General features: G+C 52.4%; 1 protein-coding gene across 2 annotated transcripts in view; it reads right to left on the bottom strand.

Moving 5' to 3' along the window:
* The window catches only part of C2CD2 (C2 calcium dependent domain containing 2), a 51,569-nt gene that overhangs the window by 10,313 nt on the left and 20,391 nt on the right, over positions 1-20,865 (bottom strand). For both annotated transcript variants that reach the window (XR_013447401.1, XM_078071390.1), the window contains exons 3-13: positions 20,638-20,757; positions 17,080-17,184; positions 13,745-13,867; positions 11,601-11,724; positions 10,082-10,187; positions 8,073-8,137; positions 6,055-6,179; positions 5,389-5,563; positions 4,506-4,619; positions 2,322-2,449; positions 603-912 (exon numbers count right to left, since the gene is read on the bottom strand). Coding sequence is in view for 1 of the 2 variants with exons in the window: in XM_078071390.1 (XP_077927516.1) it covers positions 603-912; positions 2,322-2,449; positions 4,506-4,619; positions 5,389-5,563; positions 6,055-6,179; positions 8,073-8,137; positions 10,082-10,187; positions 11,601-11,724; positions 13,745-13,867; positions 17,080-17,184; positions 20,638-20,757 (1,495 nt within the window). In the remaining variant the exon portion in view is untranslated. The remainder of the gene's footprint in view (positions 1-602; positions 913-2,321; positions 2,450-4,505; positions 4,620-5,388; positions 5,564-6,054; positions 6,180-8,072; positions 8,138-10,081; positions 10,188-11,600; positions 11,725-13,744; positions 13,868-17,079; positions 17,185-20,637; positions 20,758-20,865) is intronic.

Here is a 20,865-nt window from a genome sequence, read left to right as displayed (position 1 = left end):
ACTAAATTAACCGCACACGCTGACAAAATCTGCAAATGCAAAGCATCCATTTAGTGCTGATGGAAAACAACGGATTATTCTAACAACGTCACTGCTCATCACTACACACACGTTAAGTTAATCGGCTCCTTTTCTGGGGGACTTATCTGCCCTTGGACGCTAGCAGGACCCAGCCCTGAGGTCTGGCCAGCTTTTACTTGGAGGGAAGAGTCTGAGGCACAATGAGCAGAGCTGCCAATCCTGCAGGAAGCCTGGTCTCTGCTGGCTTTGTGCGGAGTCGCCTGGTGACCCCCTCTAAACGTTCTGGAGGGTTCTATTTCAGGGGGTGGGGTGGACAAAAGAAGGGGCGCCTCTAGGCATGAGCACAAGCTGCCCCCCTCAGTGCAGAGAGATGGAAGGATTCTGAATACGCCGCCTGCCCACCGGCTCCAAGCGGGCCCACCCCTGCCACGAGGGTGTGCTTGCTGGGGTGGGGTGCCGAGGGCGGGGTGGATTTGTAGAGGAGAAGGGAAGGGAAGCCGGCGATGGAACTGAAGGTTAGCTTGGAAACGGGCAGGAGAGAAAAGCTAGCGGGTGGGCGGGCGGGCGGGGGGCGTGGGTACCTTTATGCTTCTTGGCGATGCCCGGCTCCAAGACACTCAGGGAGCTCTCCGACAGCTCGTCCCCATCGGGGTCCAGCGGGGCCTGGCTGCCCCATGCTGAGGCCTGTGACTCCTTGTCCAAGTCCCAGGAGTCTAGCTCGCTCTCCTTGGGCTCCGGGGCTGGCGGGGCAGGGGCTGAGGCCTCGTCCTCTGGGGGGGCAGAAGCGACAGCCGCCCCCACGAGGGACGGGGTGTCCTCCTGGCGGGCACCGTCCACGGAGGCCGAGTAGTCCAGCATTAGGGCAGCGGCATTGTCCTGAGATAGTGAGGTCTGTCCCGGGACAAAAGAAGGAAGTCAGCTTGAGGGAGGGGGGCAAGGACACACGTCTTTCCCAGGAGGCGCGGCCGTGTTTCACAGGGACTGAAATGCAGCCAGTGCAGGTCGCCCCTCGCAGCAGAGGGTCGGGGCCCTGGCTGCGAGGGGCGCCCGCGTTCACAGGTGGAGGGGTGTGGAGGAAGCAGACACCCTTCCCCGGCAGGGGGGCCCGCGGAAGGGAGAGACTTCCCTCTAAGTGGCAGACAGCGCACGGGGAGGCACGGGAAGTGGGCTATGGATTCAGTGTGTCTTTTAACACTTCTTCCTACAGGAGTTTGCTTCCTGCAAGCAGAAAGTAATCGGCATACACACTGTAGCCTAAGAACTCTGGGTGCCACCTCTCTGTGTCTAAGACAAGCACAGGTGCTGCCCTGACCCTTGGGGCCCGTGGGCTGGAGGGTGGGAAGGTGACTGCAAGGGGCCGGGGGCTCCCTGGGGCCGCCCCGCTGTTCACAGGGGAGCCCGCTTCCTGACAACTGCCCTTGGCTGGCCGAGTGCCCACTCACTCACGATGGGGCCATCTGAGCCTCCGTGAAACATAGTAACCGCAGTGGGTTGGACACATTAAATGTAAAGTTTACGTGGGTTCCTAGTGATTCCAAGATACAGCCTTGGAGAAAGCAGACGACGTGGTCCCAGACTCCTCGTGCCGCCGCCCCCTGCTGGCCGCCTCCGGAAGTGCACTCAGGGAGGCCCGGGGCACCACGTGCCAGCCCTGCCAGCTGGTACTTGGCACTGGCCGCCGAGGCCCTGAGTATAATGGCAACACTGATGACTGACCTCCGCACCTCCCCGGCCCACGTCGGCATGAGCTACAGACTGCCGCATTCCCCTGGCCCACCTCCGGGTGCCAGCCCACCCTCCGTGTTCACCACGTCTTCTTGCTCCTCATCCCTCACAACAAAAGCCCCTTCCTTGCTGGCGTTCCCCTTGTTCATTCTGAGATGTTCCACACGCATATGGGACCCTCGCGCGGCCCCTGGCCCCGGGGGGCTGCCCTCTCTGCTAGCCTTTGCCCGCAAACAACTTAAATGGTTTGGAGACATGTCGACCCGCGAGAGGGTAGCGGCTCTGTCCCCAACGGGGGCCTTAGTCAGGCCAGTCTTTCTCTTTCAATAGCTTTTCTTCACATGGGTCACCAACCCCTCAACAGCCAGAGCATCCCGGGCCAGAAGCCTGCAAGCTTCCTCACGAACGGGGTGAGCTGCATAAACACAGGGCCGTGAGTGAGCCTCGTGCTGGGTGAGGAACGGGACCTGCCCTTTGCAAGGAGCTTTCTGGACGTCATCAGGAGCTCGGGCTACCTTCCACCAGGAGGAAGCCAGGCCACTGACAGATACAGCCCCCGGGGTGCATGGCCGCACCTTGGAGATCCCTGATATGATGATGGTGCTCTTCTTCCGTGGCGACTTGACCTTCAGCTTTGAGGACTCGCTGAGCTGGCGGATGGCGACTTCTGCCACGGGATCCGAGCCGTTCAGCACCAGCAGCTCTGCGGGAGGGAAGGCGATACTGAGCACATCACACACCGTCCTGGGGACCTCCAGGGCTGATGGAGATGATCCCCAGGCAGGGGCCAGCAAATCGCTTCTGGAAAGGGCCAGACAGTAAACGGGTTAAGCTTTGTGGGCCGGCCTGGGCCCCGAGCTCTCATGGTGGCCTCAGTCCCGTGCAGGCAGCCTGAGCCTGAACGGAAGTGATCGGACAAGGCTAGGCTCCGATGGAATTCATGAACAGAAACAGGGCCAGGTTTGGCTCACAGACCCTCTTGGTCTATCGCTGCTTCTGGATGGTTCCACGCACTCACTGCTGTGTACTTACTCAGATTTCTGCACTTTCTCATATGCCAGTCATACCTCCATAGAGTTGATGAAAAACAATGAAAGCAGGAAGACCAACAAACAAAAAACCTCTGACCCCTTAGACGACTTTGAACTTTGGAAGGCAATGCCCTTTCCTTCCCGAGAGTGGTTCAACACAGTGAGTTCGTACAGGCAGCTCCTCCCCGTGGTCAGCACCCCACATGTGGCCAACATCTGTGGGATGCTTACCACCTAGCAGGTGCTTGCCGAGGGCTGGGAGCACACTGTTTTGTGTCGCCATCCCACACCCTATGACGCAGGGGCCTTTTTAATGCCCATCTGAGACGTGGGGGGAGGTCAGGCAGCCAGGGGGACGGCCCGGCCGAGGTCGCTGACGCCGAGCTAGTGCCTATCCCTTCACTGAGGCAGCCCCTGCTCAGGCAGAGTCGAACAACAACGCGATCAGAAGGGCAGGCGTTAACGGGAGCGTCCCCCACCTCGGTTTCCGACTGCGGACGACAGATGCTCCGTTTCCCGGGGGACTGGCGAGGGGCTGACGCGGCCACACGCTGCCTGGCTGCCACCCACAGTGAGAAGCGAGAGGCTCACGAGGAGGGGGCTGGCGAGGACTCCCCAGGGGAGCACCCGGCGGCTCTGAGCTGTCCTTCAAAGCCCTGTCCAGGTGCCAGGGGTGCCCGAGAAGGCTACTCAGATTTCTGCACTTTCTCATATGCCAGTCATACCTCCATAGAGTTGATGAAAAACAATGAAAGCACAAAGACCAACAAACAATGGAGCGGGAGAGAAACCCACAGTGGGAACATCAGCCTGTTAAAAGGGGATCCTGCGCAGGGGAAGGAGTCCCTGCAGTACGAGGCAGCGGGGCGCTCGGCGGGGGGCAGGAAAAGGGGCATCGGGAGCGGCCAGCCACAGGAGGGCCACGGCTGCGTCTGGGAGGCTGCAGCTGGGGGGCGCTGCGGTTGCCAGAGAGCCGTGACCACTCCCGCCGGGACAGGCACCGTCAGCTTTGCCAGGCTGAGGGATGACCCGAAGCCGTCCGAAGACAGTGCCCGTCAGATGAGAGCTTCCTGCCCCCCGTCCTCTCCTCCTCGTCCCATCCTTGACCTTGGCAAGACCAGAAACAGGACTGGGAGGATGGGGAGAGGTGAGCCGGAGAGAAGGAGCCCACCTGCCCTTCGTCTGACAGCAGGTCACACCTAGCAAAGGGAGCAAACGTAATCCCCAAGTTTAGATTGTGCTTTGACTTAGGGAGGCCGTAACTCCTCTCTCCAAAGACTTTTATTACCTAAACATGACCATAAAAATGGGGAATTTGCGAGCAGAGTTCTGGGGGAGACCACTCCTAACGAGCAGCTTTTCTGGGACAGCGGGAGACGACAACAAAGCCACCTTTAGGACTACACCCCCAAGTCCTGTCTATGTGATGATATTCATAGCACTGGTATACTGAGCGCGAGGAGAATAATGCTCAACAGTTTTATAACGTGAGGCATAAACTGGGTTTTTATGTTTATTTTGTGAAAGCATCTGCTAAAACTTAACACCACCCCTGGTCTCTGCCTGTCTTCCATTCCCCCAGTCTCCTCCTCATTCTGCTCTTATTACTCAAAAAAGTGCCTCCCAAACTCCGAAAAGGAAATGCCGACCTGTGGACAGATGAGAAAGACAGGAGGAGAGCCTGGAAGGAGGCGAGAGGGAGGACGCCGTGAGCACGCGCCCCGTTACCTGTGTCGGAAGAAGAGAAGGTCTTACTGACAGGAGCCCCATGGCAGGAGATGGCTTGGACAGAGATGTCCTTCTCGATCACCTTCACCTTAACAGGTGTCTTCAGGGGAGACTCTGCCAGGAGAAAATCCAGATCACAATGGCCCCAAAAGCCATCTGAACCTACAGTTCCCGGAAGGTGAAATCACACCTCTCACGCAACCCCATCCATTTGGATTTTTTTTTAACAGTCTCTCATTTTGGGGCAGGGGGGGAGGTAGGGGAGGCGAGTACCCAAAAGAATGCTGGGAACCTGGGTTTAAATAAAATTTCAGAAACATTTTAATTAAGCCAGAATTTCACTTTGTTTTGTATTCAAGAACGGCGGTGCCAGGCAACCTGTTCTGGGAAGAGAATACATTATCTATGTGGAAGCAGAAACACAGTATAAATACAAATAAAATAGTAACTCCTACACTTAAACAGAAGTTGTCTCTGGGGCGGAGGCTGGGGGGACAGGTACAGAATTCAGCTAGATCTCAAGTGACTGCACACCAGGCCTTCTAAAAAACGGATTCTCAACCTAAGAACTTACACTGATCACTTACATCTAATGTTTCAAGACAGCGGGCTGTCCCCCCGTAAGTGTAACTGGGTAGTTCATTGAACTAGATGTTTCCTCTAATATCTAGGTTTTTAGCTTCAGCATGCACTACAGGGTTGAACCTTGCCTCGGCATGTCATGTAGTTATTTGAGAAAACATAAAGGTAATTGGCTAAAACACGAAAAGCTAAGCCCAAGTCTGGCCAGTGACCCTTCTTTCTGGGCCGTGAGACCGTGTGAACCACACAGAGACAAGATGCGCACGGGCCGTGGGCGCGAGTCTGCATGGCCTGCACTCACCACAGCTCAGCGGGGACGCCCTCCCCGTGTCGAAGCGAGGCTTGGTTTTCACAGCAGTGACAGTAGTGACCACAGTCCCACATGGCATCACCGTGCGGTCTTTTTCTACCTTTGCAGCAGGAGCAGGTGGAGGGGTCTGCCAGGATTTCACTTCACCGGGTTCTAGGTAAGAAAACTGCAGAGAAAGCCGGTTACGCATTTCGTGCAGCACCAATATCGACCCCTGGGCGTGCATGCTGCCCTCCTCTGCAATAACCTGACTTTGTCAATCAACGCCACTTAGTACTACTGCCTTCCTGTCATTAATCTGGGTTTCCCCCAGAACCCACAGGTGAGAAGTCCCCTGCTCAGACCCAGCCACTCAGTGCCTGACGATGGGCACAAAGGCTTGCAGACCCAAACGAAATCGAAGGGCCCTTTCTGGGTTAGGCCCACGTGACACGGCATCATGGAAAGTTCCCTATGCGGCAGACCACTCAACACAGTCATGGGCAGGAAGTGTCCCATTTGCGTCTAGAAATGTGCAGTACAAAATGGGAGCTCCTCTTAGGTGAGCGTCCTGTTTCCTGCTTGAAGCAAGCGTAAGAAGGACTGACAAGGTAAAGATGCTCCTAATCTCAAGTGGGTCAAGCTGGAGCTTGGCCACGGTAGAGAATGACGTCGTACCTCTGCAGTGACTGAACCCAGCACCGAGCTGCCAAAGGAGGACCCGCCGGTCAACGTAAAGCTCTGGGGCCCAGAAGGCTGCTTCTTGAATAAATCCAAAGGAATGGCTGTCATCGCCAATAGAGCTAAAAAGACAGGAGACAAGTAAAGATATGTTTCCACAGGTTCCATGGGAGCAGGGGTCAGCGGGAGCCGCCACCGCAACCAGAACTCCCAACACGTCCTGTCCGCTCCAACATCCTCCAGGTTCAGGACATTTCAGAATGTTCTAGAACACCAGAGACAAAGAGGGGCGGTGGACATGCTCCAGACCAAAGGAGGCGAAAGAGACAGGAGACTCAAGGCAGAATCTAATCCTGTGGAGGAGTGGAAGGTAACTGCTCTAAAGGAGACGGGGCCAACCGATGAAGCGGAAGGCAGGCGGCAGGTTAGAGAAATCGGTGCAGATTTAGGAAGCGGACAGCTGGGGTGTGGACACAGAAGAGAATATCCTTATTCTTAGGAAATACGCACCTAAGAAAGGAGGAGTACCTGGACTGATACCCTCAAATGTTCACACACATTTACCCTCCAGCATGTGTGCACACGCATTTGTGCGCATGCAGAGACAGCAAGCAAAATCAAGAGCAACCACCAAGTGTGAGCACAGATAATAAAGCAAATTGGGCAAAATGTCAAAACTATGGGAGTCTCGGTAAAGGTTCTACAGTTGTCCTTTGTTCTGTTTTTTTTGTTTGTTTTTAATGTGAAATTTCATAGATCCCATCGGGTTGTACAGGAATGAACCTCCAAAGGAGCCAAAGGAGTGGTGCCTCAGGAGTGGACTAGGAGTCGGCTTCTCTCAGGGCAAACATCGGCCCATCCTGGGTTCAAACCACACGCCCTCTCCTGGAATGTCCGTTCTTATCTCAGAAGCACCTCACTGATCTTATCCCAAGACAAGAGAATCAAGGAAATTAGCTCAGAATTCTTGCTAATGGGGGTGCCTGGACGGCTCTGTCGGTTAAGCGGCCAACTCTTGATTTCGGCTCAGGTCATGATCTCAGGGTCCTAGGGTCGGGCTCTGCGCTCTGCATGGAGTCTGCTTGAGGATTCTCTCTCCCTCTCCCTCTGCCCCTTTCTCTCTCTCTAAAATAAATGAATCTTTAAAAACTTAAAATCTTTTAAAAAGAAGAAAAAATTCTTGCTAATAAACAGAAGCTTGAATTGCTTTTTCCTGTGTCTTTGTAACTCTGGGAGACAACCAAATGGCTTGGTCTCTTAGCAGGATAAGCCACGTAAGGGTCCCCCGCTCCTAATTCTGGTATGTTTATGGGCATTTTTAAAAACCTAATACATACTGAAACTCCCGAGTTACACACATGCATACATACAGGTCCGTGTTCCCGTTCGTGATTTTACCTTTAATTGTTGCTTTCTTGTCTCTACAGCAATGTGTCCAGTATAAGCTGCTGTGGCTTATTTTATAAGGAAAAGCCAGCTGGAATCCACAGAGACAGAAAGCAGAATGGGGGGGTGCCAGGGGCTGGGGAAGGAGGGAATGGGGAAGACAGGGTCTCAGCCTGGCAAGAGGAAAAAGTCCGGGAGGTGGATGGTGCTGATGGTCCCACACCAGTGTGAATGTACTTAACGCCAGTTAATTTTACACCCAAAAATGGTTAAGATGGGAACTTCTATGGTATATGCATTTTGCCACAATTAGGAACACAACAGAACGCGTTTATTAAGGCTAAGAGGTTGAGAAGGGCTTCTCGAAGCCAAGAATTGCCAAATAAAAGAGTTTAGGTATTTGTTCAAAAAAAAAAAAAAAAGGCAAAAACCAGTTGAGTATATTCTTTTCCAAAATGTATGACCCTGCTAATAACTGAAATGGACTTTCAAGCAAACATTGCCTCGGGAAGACCGGAGTGGTTTCAGGGCAGGCCCACCCTGCCTCCCAGCTTCTCCAGGCCGTGGTCAGGGTGGCCGGGTGACCCCTCCCAGAGAGCAGGGCCTCCCTCTGCCTGCTCGACACCCACCTTCCGAGGATTGCGCATCCCCTGAAATCTGCAGGTGCAACTCCTTCGACTTGGCATTCAGCTCACTGCAGAAAGGAAAAAAAGTGCTGGGAATCCTTACAAATGCTTTATTATTTCTTGAAACAGTATTTTTTTTCTGATTATAGAAAGAAATACAAATCTCCATTAGTATAAAGATTATCTGCCACCTCCCCATCCCCAAACAGTTACTGTTATTATTTGGTTTGTGGTCTCCTAGAATTCTCTGCTGCTTTCTGGCTGACGATGGAGATGTCCTTCTAGGCGCTATCCAACCTGGTGGCCACTAGCCACAAACGGCCACTGAGAGCTCAAAACGAGGCCCGTGCAAACCGAGGGCCTGAACTTAATTTTGTTGCATTTTAATTCATTCAAATTTAAAGAGCCACATGCGGCTAGTAGTTACTGTAGCTATGTATTTATCAAAAAACAAAACATAGAGCACGGTATACTTCGCTTTTGTAACCTGTATTTTTCACTTAAGATATCAGACCTCTTTCCAGGTCAGAGTACAGAGCAACGCCCCTTTTAATAGGCATCCAGTGTCCTCCTATCTGGCCGTAGGAGATTTTATTTAGTCCAGTCCTTAATAACCAACCCTTAATAATGGCTTGGTTGCTTCTAACATTTCGTAATTATAAACAAGCTGAGATAAACACCCTTATACCTATCTTTGTACACACTGTGTGATTATTTCCTTAGGAAGACTATAAATGCCAGTCAAAAGGTACATGCATTAAAGAGATTTTTTTTTTTTTTGGATACATATTGAGGACTTCCGGAATGGAATTTCTGGAATTTTCTTCCAATTTACACTTCCACCGGCCATGCTCCCTCGCCTATTCTTTACCAACTTGTAAGGTGAAAAAATTCTCTCTTCTGTTTACATTTGTATTTCTTTAACTATTGCTGAGATTGAACAACTTTTCGGACGTTTCTGGCTATAGTTCTTGTTTTCTATTTTCTAGCTCAGACATTTTTCCCGGTTTTCCAGGAGAGGGCTCGTATTTTCATTACGGATTTATAAAAGCTCTTTATATTATACACGGGACACCTGCTGCCAGGACACTTTCCAATTGTTCACTGTTTAATAAGCCTCAGAAAGCAATTGATTTCTACAGTTTTAGAGTCAGCCACTTTACTGAAATATTTATATGAGTTTCCTATTATTATTTCTGATAGTTTTAACTGATTTTCTTGAGTCGTCTAGATATGCAACCCTATCACCTCCAAGTGATTCGTTTTGCCTCTTCCTTTCGGTACTTACGCACTACTCCCTTCCTCCTCTAACTGCACTACCCGTACTTCTAGAACAAAACAGCGGGTATCTTTCTCTTAGCTTTAACGGGACTACTTCTGGTCTTTGTCCTTTACAGTGATTTCTCTTAGCTTATTAAAGAAGTGGCCATTAATCGTGTTCTAATTAAGATTTTAAATTAGGAATGCGCAGGAAATATCACTGATCATCTCAGCATGTATCGAGATCAGTATGTTTTTTCCTTTGATCTATCATCACAAGGGATTCAGTTAATTGATCTCACGAAGCCATCCGTACATTCCTGGGCCGAGCCCGGCTTCTTAAGGTGCTGGGGGACGCTGCTCCAGGATACATTACTTAGAATTCCTACACCGTTTCTTCTAAATGGGCCGTACTGTTCCCTTCGTTCCCGGTCAGGTTCCGGATCAACCCGAAGTCCCCTCCCTTCTGCTCCAGACGGCGGGTACTTCTAAAGTCGAGGGAGCCTGACCAGAGTGCTCTCCGGTCAGGGCAGGACACGGGCCGGGGGAAACTCATACCCAGAGCTGCCTTCAGAAAGAAACCCAGATTCAACCTAAAGCTACCTCAGATGTTTAATACACCTTTTCAAAAGTAATTTTTTGAATGTTTCTGTTTTGGGTATGGACAATGCTACCCGCTGAGCTCGGGACCTGGCAGCCGTGAGCGGGGGGGCTCCGCCCTCGCAAGCCCGCGTTTACCGGGCTGTACGCACAAGGTGAATTCTTCTTCCCAGCTGAGGTCGGTGGTGTGTGTCGCGAGGGCGCTGAACTTCTGAACGGGATCGTTCAGCCGAACTACACACTGTGGGTTAATGTTGCCTGCAATCAAACAAAGGGGCATTTCTATTTTTTAAATTGCGTTATGTGCATACACATTTTGCATATAACAGGCTGAATTAAACGCCTGTCTTGGCTCACCCATGTCTGAGGGACTATTCTTTATTTCATTTGCCATTAACAAACTCTCAAAGCACCTCACTTAGGGTTTAAGATTTTCGATCCCCAACTTGCTATCCTTTGGCCTGGACGGTGGACCTCAAGAGCCCCTGCTCCCCGCCCTGGAGGAGGGACACTCCCCAGGGGCAACATTACAACAGCAGATGTGGCCCCCATTTTTGGACAAGATGACCAACTTGCAAAAGGAGAGGCCTCTGGGGTGACCCCTGAATTTGGGGACACCACACAGAGAACCCATATCCCTACTTACAAGGGGTGTGCTTTTATACCTGACTCAGCTCAGACAGAGACCTATTTGGGGGTCTGTGATCTGGGGGATGGGACATGTCACTAGTCAACAGTCCTTTCTGCTTCTGGGCAATGCCTGTCCCATGGCACAGAGCTGTGAACGTAATGTGTAACCAGTAACCACTGGACCGGACACCGCACAGCATTAGGTATTCCACGCACATCATCGTACTGATCTTCACGATCACCTCTGATGGGAGACACGGGCCCAGATGTGACCTGCCCACAGAGGCCAGGAACAGGGACCCCCGAGGACATCACCCACAGCTGGCTTTGCACAGTCTCGGTTGCTAAATGTGGACAGTCTGTGCTTTGGGGACCGGAAGACACTCCCTGCACATAAGTAACCCTGAGCAGCTTCAGACAATAAAGAATTCATTCCTGTTCTCAGCAAAATCGAATCGCAGTGCAAGGATGGGTCCCATTCCAGGCTGCTGTGCATTTGGGGTCTGGGCAGCCATTCAGGACCACCTAAAAAGAAGGATCTGCTCTGCAACACTTGTCCTCACTCAGATAACAGCCTCTCCTAGCACTGGAGGGTCCCCGATGGGCCCAAAGCCCTTCTGACACTCTGTAAACCGCCCACGTGGTGCCCCGTCTTCTAGGAAAGGAGAAGGTGCGCATTACGTAGCAGTCAGGGATGCTCAACATGTATTTACATGTTCAGTAGCTAAAAAAAAAGGGGGGGTGCCTTCCAGATGAAAGAAAAGGGCAAGGTTACGATTGCATTCCTTTTTTCCCTCAGCCTTCCTGCCTGCAAAATCGGGACGGCTGTTTAACGGTCTCACGTTATTATTCTGGTTTTCAGGGGCTCTGTGCTCAAAGGCAGGATCACACTGCAGACCCAATTGGGGGTGCCACGGGAAACCCAGAGGCCACTGAGAACCTGCAGGTCACTCCTTGCTCTGCTCTGTGGTGGAACAGTCACTTCTATTGCTGGCAGGGCCCCCCGCGCCCCCCAGGGCTTCCTGCAGCCTGGCCACCTGCCTGAAGCCCCAGGATCATTTAGCAGCGAGGCTCGGATGTTCTTCACCAGTAATCTGAGTTCGTGAGCCCTTGGAGGTTTGGGAGGGCAGGATTCCTGAGGAGTAGATGAAGTGCGTTGTAGATTCTGCAAACAGAAAACCAAGAGCAGTGACCCGGGGACAAGAAGAGGCAGCCACCCACCACCTGTCACGGGGCGGGGTCTTGGGGACAATCCGCACGGGGGGCCTGACCCTGTGCTCGGCTTGGGAACAATTTTCCATTCTTATGGCAAGGGAGGGTCCCAATCCACCATAACCTCTTGCCCTGCCTGGGAGCCTTTTACATCCAAATAACCCGAGTGAAGCAGCAGTGCGCTCAGCCAGAGGGGCTCCCTGGAACCTGGCTGTGAGTGGAGCCCGGAAGCAGAACTTGCCTTGGGTTCGCACCTGCCCTAGGCCAGGTGGTGACGAGAACGTGGGAGGCCCTCTCTAGGCTGCAGGCGCCCACTGCCCACCGGCACCAAGCCGGACACTGGCCTGACACACACGGTGAGGGCCATCAGGCAGATCCGCCATCCAGGTGGGGAGTATCTAAGTGTCATCCAGGTGATGCACAGAGGCAGGTGCCGCCGGGACCAGCGTCCATTATCATGTCCGCAAATGAGCATCGAGGCGTTTCCACAGAGAAAAGGCTCCTCTAACCGTTTCCCAAACTGGCTTCCTCCCTTCCCTCGCGGCTGTGAGTGCTCCTTAAAAGGGGTCCGGGGACCCCTGGGTGGCTCAGTCAGTTAAGTGTCTGACTCTTGGTTTTGGCTTAGGTCATGATCTTGCATCTGTGGGATCGAGCCCCAGGTCTGGCTCTGTGCTCAGTGTGGATTCTGCTCCAGATTCTCTCCTTCTCCCTCCTGCCCACGCTCTCTCTCAAATAAATAAATAAAATCTTTAAAAGCGGGGTGGTCCCTTAAGTACCAAGGTCTGAGAATCCTGGAAAGGCTTCTCAGAGACATCACAGGTCTCTACACAAACAGAGCCTTCCAGGAAGGGACCCTGGGTACTGATCTGACCTCAGATGTTTTTTGGGGGAAAGCTTACCAACCTCTCAAGGTCACCATTTAGAAAACACTACTGTGAACCAGGACCTTGCCAACTGTGAGCTGCAAGAATTGCAAAAGTCCTTAGGATCCAAGTCAGTGAGCACAAGGGCCAAAGTGATCACATGTCTGGGATGGAGATGAAATATTTCAGTTGTCTGTGTGTGATGGTTAATTGTATGTGTCGATGTGACAGGGTCACGGGGTTGCTCAGGTATTTGTTCAAACGTTGTTCCGGGTGTTTCTGTGAGGCTATTTTTGCATGAGATGAACATTTAAATCAAAAGACCCAGTGAAAGAGATTGCCCTCCCTAATGTGGGTGGGCTTCATGTAATCAGTTGAAGGTCTGCTAGAACAAAGGCTGACTTCCCCTGAAAAAGAGGGGGTTCCTCAAGCCTGACAGGCTTCACGCTGGGATATCAGTTTTTTCTTGCTTTCAGACTCGAATGGAGACACCAGCTCTCCGTGGCTCTCAAGCCTGCTGGCCTTCAGGCCGGAACTACGGAACTCCACCGCCGGCGCTCCTGGGCCTCCAGCTTGCTGACTCACCCTGCAGATCCCGCGGTTCGTCAGCCTCCGTAATCACGTGAGCCAATTCCTTATAATAGGTTTTGGTGTAGATGAATAAATACACATTTTGTATATAAATATATGATTGGCTCATGCAACTACGGAGGCTATTATATAACTGGATATTTTACATATATATAAAAAGCCACCTTGCTTCGGGGGCACGTTCTCATGGCTAATTGGGTTTCCCAGCTACCTCAGTCCTGGAAGGATGAGATCTGAGGCCACAGGCCGAGTGGACAGTGAAAAGTCGAGTTTCGGCTCCAGAAAGGCAGAGGCTCAGGGCTAATTAGGCCTGGACCATGTGAAGCCGCCCAGACACCTGTTCTCCCGTCCCACGGGGCTCTGGAACCCCGTGCCCTGAACTCGCAGCTCGCCCAGCAAGCAGTCGGGCATTCTTGTTCTACCACGGCGGGCGGAGGAACATTCGAAACGCACGCAGGTTCTCCAGGAGGGGGACCGGGATCCCTAATGGGTCGTGAAGCGCCACCCTCCGCGGCTCACCTGAACGTCCCTCACGTCCACAGGCTTGGTGCTCAGAACGACCGACGGGGAGGCAGCACTAACCAGGCGCCTCAAGATATCCTTGAGGGTTTCAGACACGGCATTGGTCTCCGCCACCCGGTCCTGCCAAAAGAGGGGGAAGCCGCCAAATCACTTCCTGACTGTGCGCCGTGCGACAGGAGGGCAGGTGCCAGGCGACCGCACTGCCTCCCTGGGACCAAGCACGCGGGGGGCAGCCCGAGCTCCGGGACGTCCGATCTCCTCTGGGAGACAGGGTCCTCCTTACTGATATCAGAAGTAATTCCTGCTCCTTATTTTTAAAATGGTAACAATCAAGGCTGGTGCAGTATACAAACATGTTGCTGTCTCTGTGTAGACCCCCTCGGACAGGTGTGTTTTTTCTTTCTCGCATGACATTGGGTATTTTTTTTTTTTTTTAATTAAAAAGCCTTCAAGTAAATGAAAGGGCCCAATAAGAAAGATAAGCTTGTAGAGGAACAAAGCTGGATGATTTATATTATCAGGTGTCAACTCCATAAAGCTATAATAATTACTCCCCAACAGAAAGGCGTTCTTGTGTTCCAGAATGTTCACAGCACCACTATTCATAAAGCCCCAAGCTGGAAACCACCTAAGTATCCGTCGATAGCTAAACAGATACATCGATTGTGGTGCGGTCACAGGGAGGAACGGTCCACCCTCTGGTGTAGATGCCCTCGCTGCGGGGCTCCAGCGTCCCCACCCTGCTCAGGGGACAGGACATCTGCACGCAGGGACTCCCACCAGGACCACAGGCCTAGGGAAAACCTCCCGCCTTGCAGAGGTGAGCCTGCGGAGGGCTGGCTGGCTTGTCACAGCAAACTTAATCCCACTCTGCCCATTACTGAACGTCTACTCTCTGTTAGAAACTCTAATAATTATCAAAACAGCTAACACTTCCATCACTCTTAGGCTATGTCCGGCTCAAGTCTATGCACTCATATGTATTAACTCATTTAATCTTCGCAAGCACCTTGAATATCATTATCCCCATTTTGCCGACGAGGAAACCAGCACACAGAGACGTTAATTAACACGTGTGGGGTCACAAGGCTCACGAGTCTGCACGTAAAACCACCACTCTCTCGTCTCTCTCTTCAATAGGTCCTTGATATCCCTATCTTTCTTTTTTTAATGGAGGCCAAATTCACGTCACATAAAATTAACCATTTTAAAGTAGACATTTCAGTGGCATTCGGTGTGTTCGGTGTTGTGCAGCGACCATCGAGAGGTCATCGCTTACCCTATCTCTCACCCACCAGCAGTCACTCCCCGCCCCTCCCCACCCCCACCCTTGCCCCTCCCCACCAACGGCCCTGACCTGCCCCTGATCCGCTTGCCACCTGCATGATTTGCCTGTTGGGGAAGATCTCCCAGCAATGGGCTCCCACACACGTGTTCCGTGTCGGGCTTCTCTCACTCGGCATGACCTTCCCAGGCTTCCTTCGTGTTGGTAGAAAGCGTCACAGCCTCACTGTTTTTCTTTTTTTTTTATGGTTGAAAAATATTCCATCATGTGGATGGACCTCATTTTGTTTACATACTCAAATCTTTCTTTAACCCCCACGACTTCCTGTCCCTTTACAGAGGAGGAAATCAAGGGTGAAGATGAGTGTTGGGGTGCTCAGATGTCCGAGCTCCTCCTCAGATGAGCAGCTGGCTCAGGCCAACCCCCTGCCCCCCGTAACACCACATCCACCAGAGGCCCCAGAGGCTTGGGTCCTGCGCCCACAGGACCGGCTCCCAGGGGGCTGGCTTAATGCTACACTTGGAGAGTCTCGCTTCTCATTCCCGTGGGGAGCACGTGACGGTCAGAAAAGCCCATGGGACGCTGGTGGGACAAGATGCGAACATGCCATCCTCTGGGTAAGAACGGGGGAATAAGCTTGTTTTTGCAAAAAGAAACCCGGGACAGATAAACACGAACTAATTAATGAACAAAGTTACAGTGTGCAGGGGTGGATGGGGTGGGAGGGACAGGGTGGAGGCTGGATGTCTGAGTAGAAGGTTTCACACAATTTTGACTTTTGAACCGTGTGAATATTTTACATTTTCAAAAAAAATCCGTGTAAATTTACAAAGATGGGGACAAAACCTAAAACTGAGTCCTAGCAGGAGACAGCGCACTCAACTGATACCAAGCTGGTCCCCCAGCACACAGAGGAAGAATTAACTCCAGGGGTCCTGGACACCAGGGTCTGCCCCCCTCGGCAGGGCGTTCTGGTGCAAAGGCAGGTGCGAGTCAGCCGTGGTGCTGAGACAGCAGGCCACGGGAACGTTCTGCGTGCACGGCCAGCCTGACCACAGCGCAGGGTGGACCAGGAGATGCAAATGTGGGAAGGAAGAGGAAACAGGACAGGAACCGGGCCTCCTGGGAAACAGTCCGAGCCCCTGGTGTGACCGAATGGCCAGGAAAAATGACAGTTCAGATGTATGCCAGTTAGGAGTTACAATTCAAGCTTATTCATCTTAAAAACAACAAAAAACTGCATGCATTATATCAAGGCATGAAAGGTATAAATAGGTATGGACAAAGGCTTACAGTCACATACTTAGCTGTTGGGGATCTCTTCGTGGTTGAACGAGAGTCTGAAACAGAGCAAGACTGCGAACAACCATCATAAAAATCCCACCCCTGCAAAGGAATCACTAATCAACTGAGCCTCTGGCATACATGATTTTGCATGATCTTTCCAGCCGCTGAAAGTGACCCCAGTGTGACTTTATCCACCCACTCCCTGCTTCCAAATTCATTTCCTCCAACACTTCGGACCGTGGGAAGCAGAGAGATTGCCTTCCAATTTGAGATGCACTTTTGCAGAAACTGGGGGAGAGACGCCTGGCCCTGGGAGCCAGCCCACGGCCGCAACCTGAGCTGTCTGGGGAGTGCCACAGGGAAGGACAGAAGGTCTGACGAGCAAGCATGACAGCCCGTCGAGGAACCCCGCGGCGACAGGACGTCAGTGGTCCTCAGCCTTGGCCGCACAAGAGCACTAGAAACAATTCCAGGCCCAAGGAAACCTGCATGGGGGGCATCAGGGGGCAGGCCCAGGGCTATCTAAAGCTGCCAGGTGATGGCAGGTGCAGCTGGGTTGAGGGCCCAGCGTTACATCCAGCACAGCCGCGGTCCCTCCTGCCCCGTCAGGATGGCCCCATGCTCCAGGAGGAGGGGAGAAGCCTGCCCACATGGGAGGGGCGCTGGGCAGAGCCTCTATTCCCCAGATCAGGGGGTCACGATGTGCATGTGTTCTGACATACGCCGATGGGGGGAGGGTCATAAAAACCCACAGACTGACCTCCACTGCTGCTTTGGGCTGGACCGTAATGGCCGTCTCCGGAGCGCTGATGAAGGACCACTTGATCTGGATGTCCTCTCTCTTCTCTGTCATGTGGAGCTCCAGCTATCAAAACACAAAGTGACCGGAGAGCTACACGCTCTAGCAAAACCTCCACACGCGTCCGTGCGTGTGTCCGTGTGCATCTGAGTGTGTGTGCACACGTGTGTTCATTTATTTCCCTAGACGCCTGCCTGGCCGCCCCTTGCCTTTCGAAATGGGAAGGAAAACTCTAAACTCCCTGGGCCTCCCCTTCACCCCACCCCTCCCGCCAGCACCCTGCTCGGCCTCAACCTACCAGAGGATTCTCAGCATTGGAGGCTGAAGGCCAGGTGTCATTAAAGCTCTGCAGTCTCTCAGTGAGGAATTCTCTGTGCCTTGGATTCTCTTCTGGGAGTGATAGCAAGGCACGCAGGACAGGGAGGAACGGGAGGGAAGGGGGATGCTTAGCCCAACCCCACGCTCCCACACTCCCTGAGGCTGTGCACATAGCACATGGTGTTCTCATCCTCTCTTGCCTGGGCCAACGCACGCCCTCCAACTGGACTCTGAGCTCTTGCAATAACCCATCGGATTGGACCCATCTGTGGTGGCAGCATAATGCCCTCCACCAAAGGTGTCCACACCCAAGTTCTCGGAACCTGTGAATATGTGACCAGATACGGCAAAGGGGGCTTTGCAGGAGGGACCAGGGTAAGGACCGTGAATGGAGGGATAATGCTGGGTCATCCCAGCGAGCCCTCAGAGACGGAAGAAGAAGGCAAGAGAGCAGGCCAGCGAGAGATGCCCTGCAGATGGAGGGAAGGTGCCAGGAACTCAGGAATGAGGTGGCCTCTAGAAGCTGCCAACGGCCCTCAGCTGACCGCCGGCAAGAACACAGGCCCTCAGCCCTACAGTCGTAAGGAACCAAATCATGCCAACAGCCCAATGAGCAAGGAAGCGGATGATCCCAGAGCTTCCGGACAGGAAGGTCGCCCGCCGGTGTTACCCTGTGTTGGACATCACGCCTCCAGAATGGGGACATAATACATTTATGCTTTTTTTAAAAAATTATTTATTTTTTAGAAAAGAGAGAGCGAGAGCGCACTGGGGGATGGGGGGCGGTACAGAGAGAGAGAATCCAAGCAGACTCTGTGCCAACCATGGAGCCCGACGCGGGGCTCGACCTCATGAGCCTGAGATCATGACCTGAGCCGAAACCAAGAGTCAGACGCACAACCGACTGCGCCACCCAGGAGCCCCTACATTTACATTTTAAGCTAAGTTTGCGGTGATTTGCTTCAGCAGGCACGGCAAACGAATACCCCTCCCTTCGTTTTTCAGCCAGAGACTCTTTCCAAAGCACGGATCCTAGCACTTCGCCTCTGTCCCTTCCCCACCCTCAGCAAAGGAGGAAAGGGCGGCTTTAGACAGTACTACCCACCCTCGGGAGCCTCGGCTCACACCAGCACCAGGGTAAGACAGGCGACGCCTTCCCCTGCCCCATAATCCTGGGTGACGCCAGGAAAGGTGCACTTGACTGTGTTGCTGCAAGTCCCCGAGTCCGCCCCCAGCCCAGGCAGGTCGTGGGGCAGCGAGACCAAGGCAGGCCCCCTGTGCCCCTTTCATCTGAAGGACAACAGAACAGGAGTGTCTCCTGCTTGCAGCATGAATAACTGATCGATCTCCAGTAGCTCCCTCTGCTTTCAGAGGGAATCCACAGAGCGGTTTTCAACCGTGTTAAGAGATCCAAGATACAACTGTGTTACTTGTCTCTGAGCTGCATGAAATGGCACATAAACAGCATCTCGGAAACTCCATGTCCTTCGTGGAGGTTTATGGGTCTTGCCGGACTCACTCCATCCTGAGACAGGTGTCCGGCGTCGGCTACATGTGTCCCAGGCTTCGGAGTTATTTTGCAATTACACTGTCCAAAATGTTCGGGGGAGCAGGAGGGCATGAACATCCGACAAGTGCATGAAGTAACACCCTCCTCAGCTCTCAGGAAGGGAGTGTTAGTGAGGGGGGCTGCGGGGGGCTGGCTCGCAGAAAAAAAGCCATTTAGGTAGCCAGAAAATCTTGTTTGCCCCGGCTCTTCAAAACCATGTCTACGTAAGAAAAGCACACGGAATATCCTCTTCCCTTGTGGTTGAGGGTGCTGTATGACTTAGGCTCATCCCCCAAATTAGCAGCCAAGCACGGGGACAGAGGAGGGGAAACATGGGGCTGAAGCAGCAGCGACCCCTAAAACAGACCCAGAAATTCACAACGTTCACATGCTGGCTGAACAGAGCTTCCGTGGACCCCTGCTTCATGTGAGGGACACACTGTTATCTGATGGTTCAGGCAACCAGAAATTCCCCTAATAAGCCTATTATGATTATTATATATCTCTGTATAATTACTATAGAAGTCATTATTAACACGATGTAAAATATATACGAGCACACCTCAGAGACAGATCTGCTTCCAGAACACCGCAGTGAAGCAAGTCACGCTAATGTTTTGGCTTCCCAGTGCATATAAAAGTTATATTTAGGGGCGCCAGGGTGGCTCAGTCAATCGAGTGTCCGACTCTTGATCTGGGCCCAGGTCACGATCTCAGGGTCCTGGGATTGAGCCCTGCGTCGGGCTCCACGCTCAGTGGGGAGTCTGCCTCTCCCTCTCCGTCTGCTCCTCCCCCAGTCTCACGCTCTCGGACTCTCTCTCTAAAATAAGTACGTATTTTTGTAAAAGTTATATTTACACTGTACTGTAGTCTATTAAGTATACAAAAGCATTACATCTAAAAAAAAAAGAAAGAAAACCAAACATGCTTTATTGCTGAAAAATGGTGACCACCATGTGAGCTTTCAGCGGGTCGTCCTCACTGAGCACAGAGCACCGTGACAAATGTAATAAGGGAGAAGCATGACAGACGACAGAACCACCCAAATGTGACCCAGACGCGCAGCGGCGGAGGCTGCTAGAGGAATGTGCCGACGGGCATGCTCTGTGCTGAGTCCGCAGACAAACTTATACAAAAGAGTAAAGGTTCTTTTAAATTTGACTTTTCCCAAAAACTAAAAAGAGGAATGTCCCGTCCAGTGGCTACGCGGGTGTCCCAGCTGCAGAGGACGGCTGGGGTCTGGCCCGGGGTCCCCAAACAGAACCACTGTCCTCACCGCGGATGCCACTCACCATAACTCTGCTTGAAAGCAACACCCCTGATCTCTTTAAACGCCTTGAAAAATATCGCATCTCCCAATAGCGGTAGCTGGGCAACCTCCGAGCTCATGATACACATCCGCACGTGGCTATAGATACGTGTATGCGTGGGTGTGGATACATACGTGTGTCTACGTGTACACAGTATGTGCGTATACATGACGCACACTTTATTTCCCACAGATACAATATAACATAGAAGCCTACAGTTTGAAAATTATGAAATAAATGATTAATAAAAGCCTGGGAAACCAGGGCCCCACGATCACACCAGGCTTACCCTATGGGTTTATGAGCATCTTCCCATGACTCACTCGATCTACCCAAACTCACCTGTAGATGAAACGGGGAGAGCCGTGCACCGTACATCTGGCGCCCCGTGTCTTCGGGGGACACGGGCCCCGCGCGGACCAGGAACTGAATGGCCTCGCCTACCACGTGACAAGACACGACCTGGAGGGGGCACGGGATAGGACAGAAAGGAGAATTCGTTCCAAATACCCCTTTAGCTCACTGAATAAAATAATCAGGACCTGAGAAGTTAGCAAGGACAAGACTTTA

The sequence above is a fragment of the Halichoerus grypus genome, chromosome 1, assembly GCF_964656455.1.
Source record: "Halichoerus grypus chromosome 1, mHalGry1.hap1.1, whole genome shotgun sequence".
In the NCBI taxonomy this organism is placed as follows: Eukaryota; Metazoa; Chordata; class Mammalia; order Carnivora; family Phocidae; genus Halichoerus; species Halichoerus grypus.
This window is presented reverse-complemented; position numbering and strand designations above follow the sequence as displayed.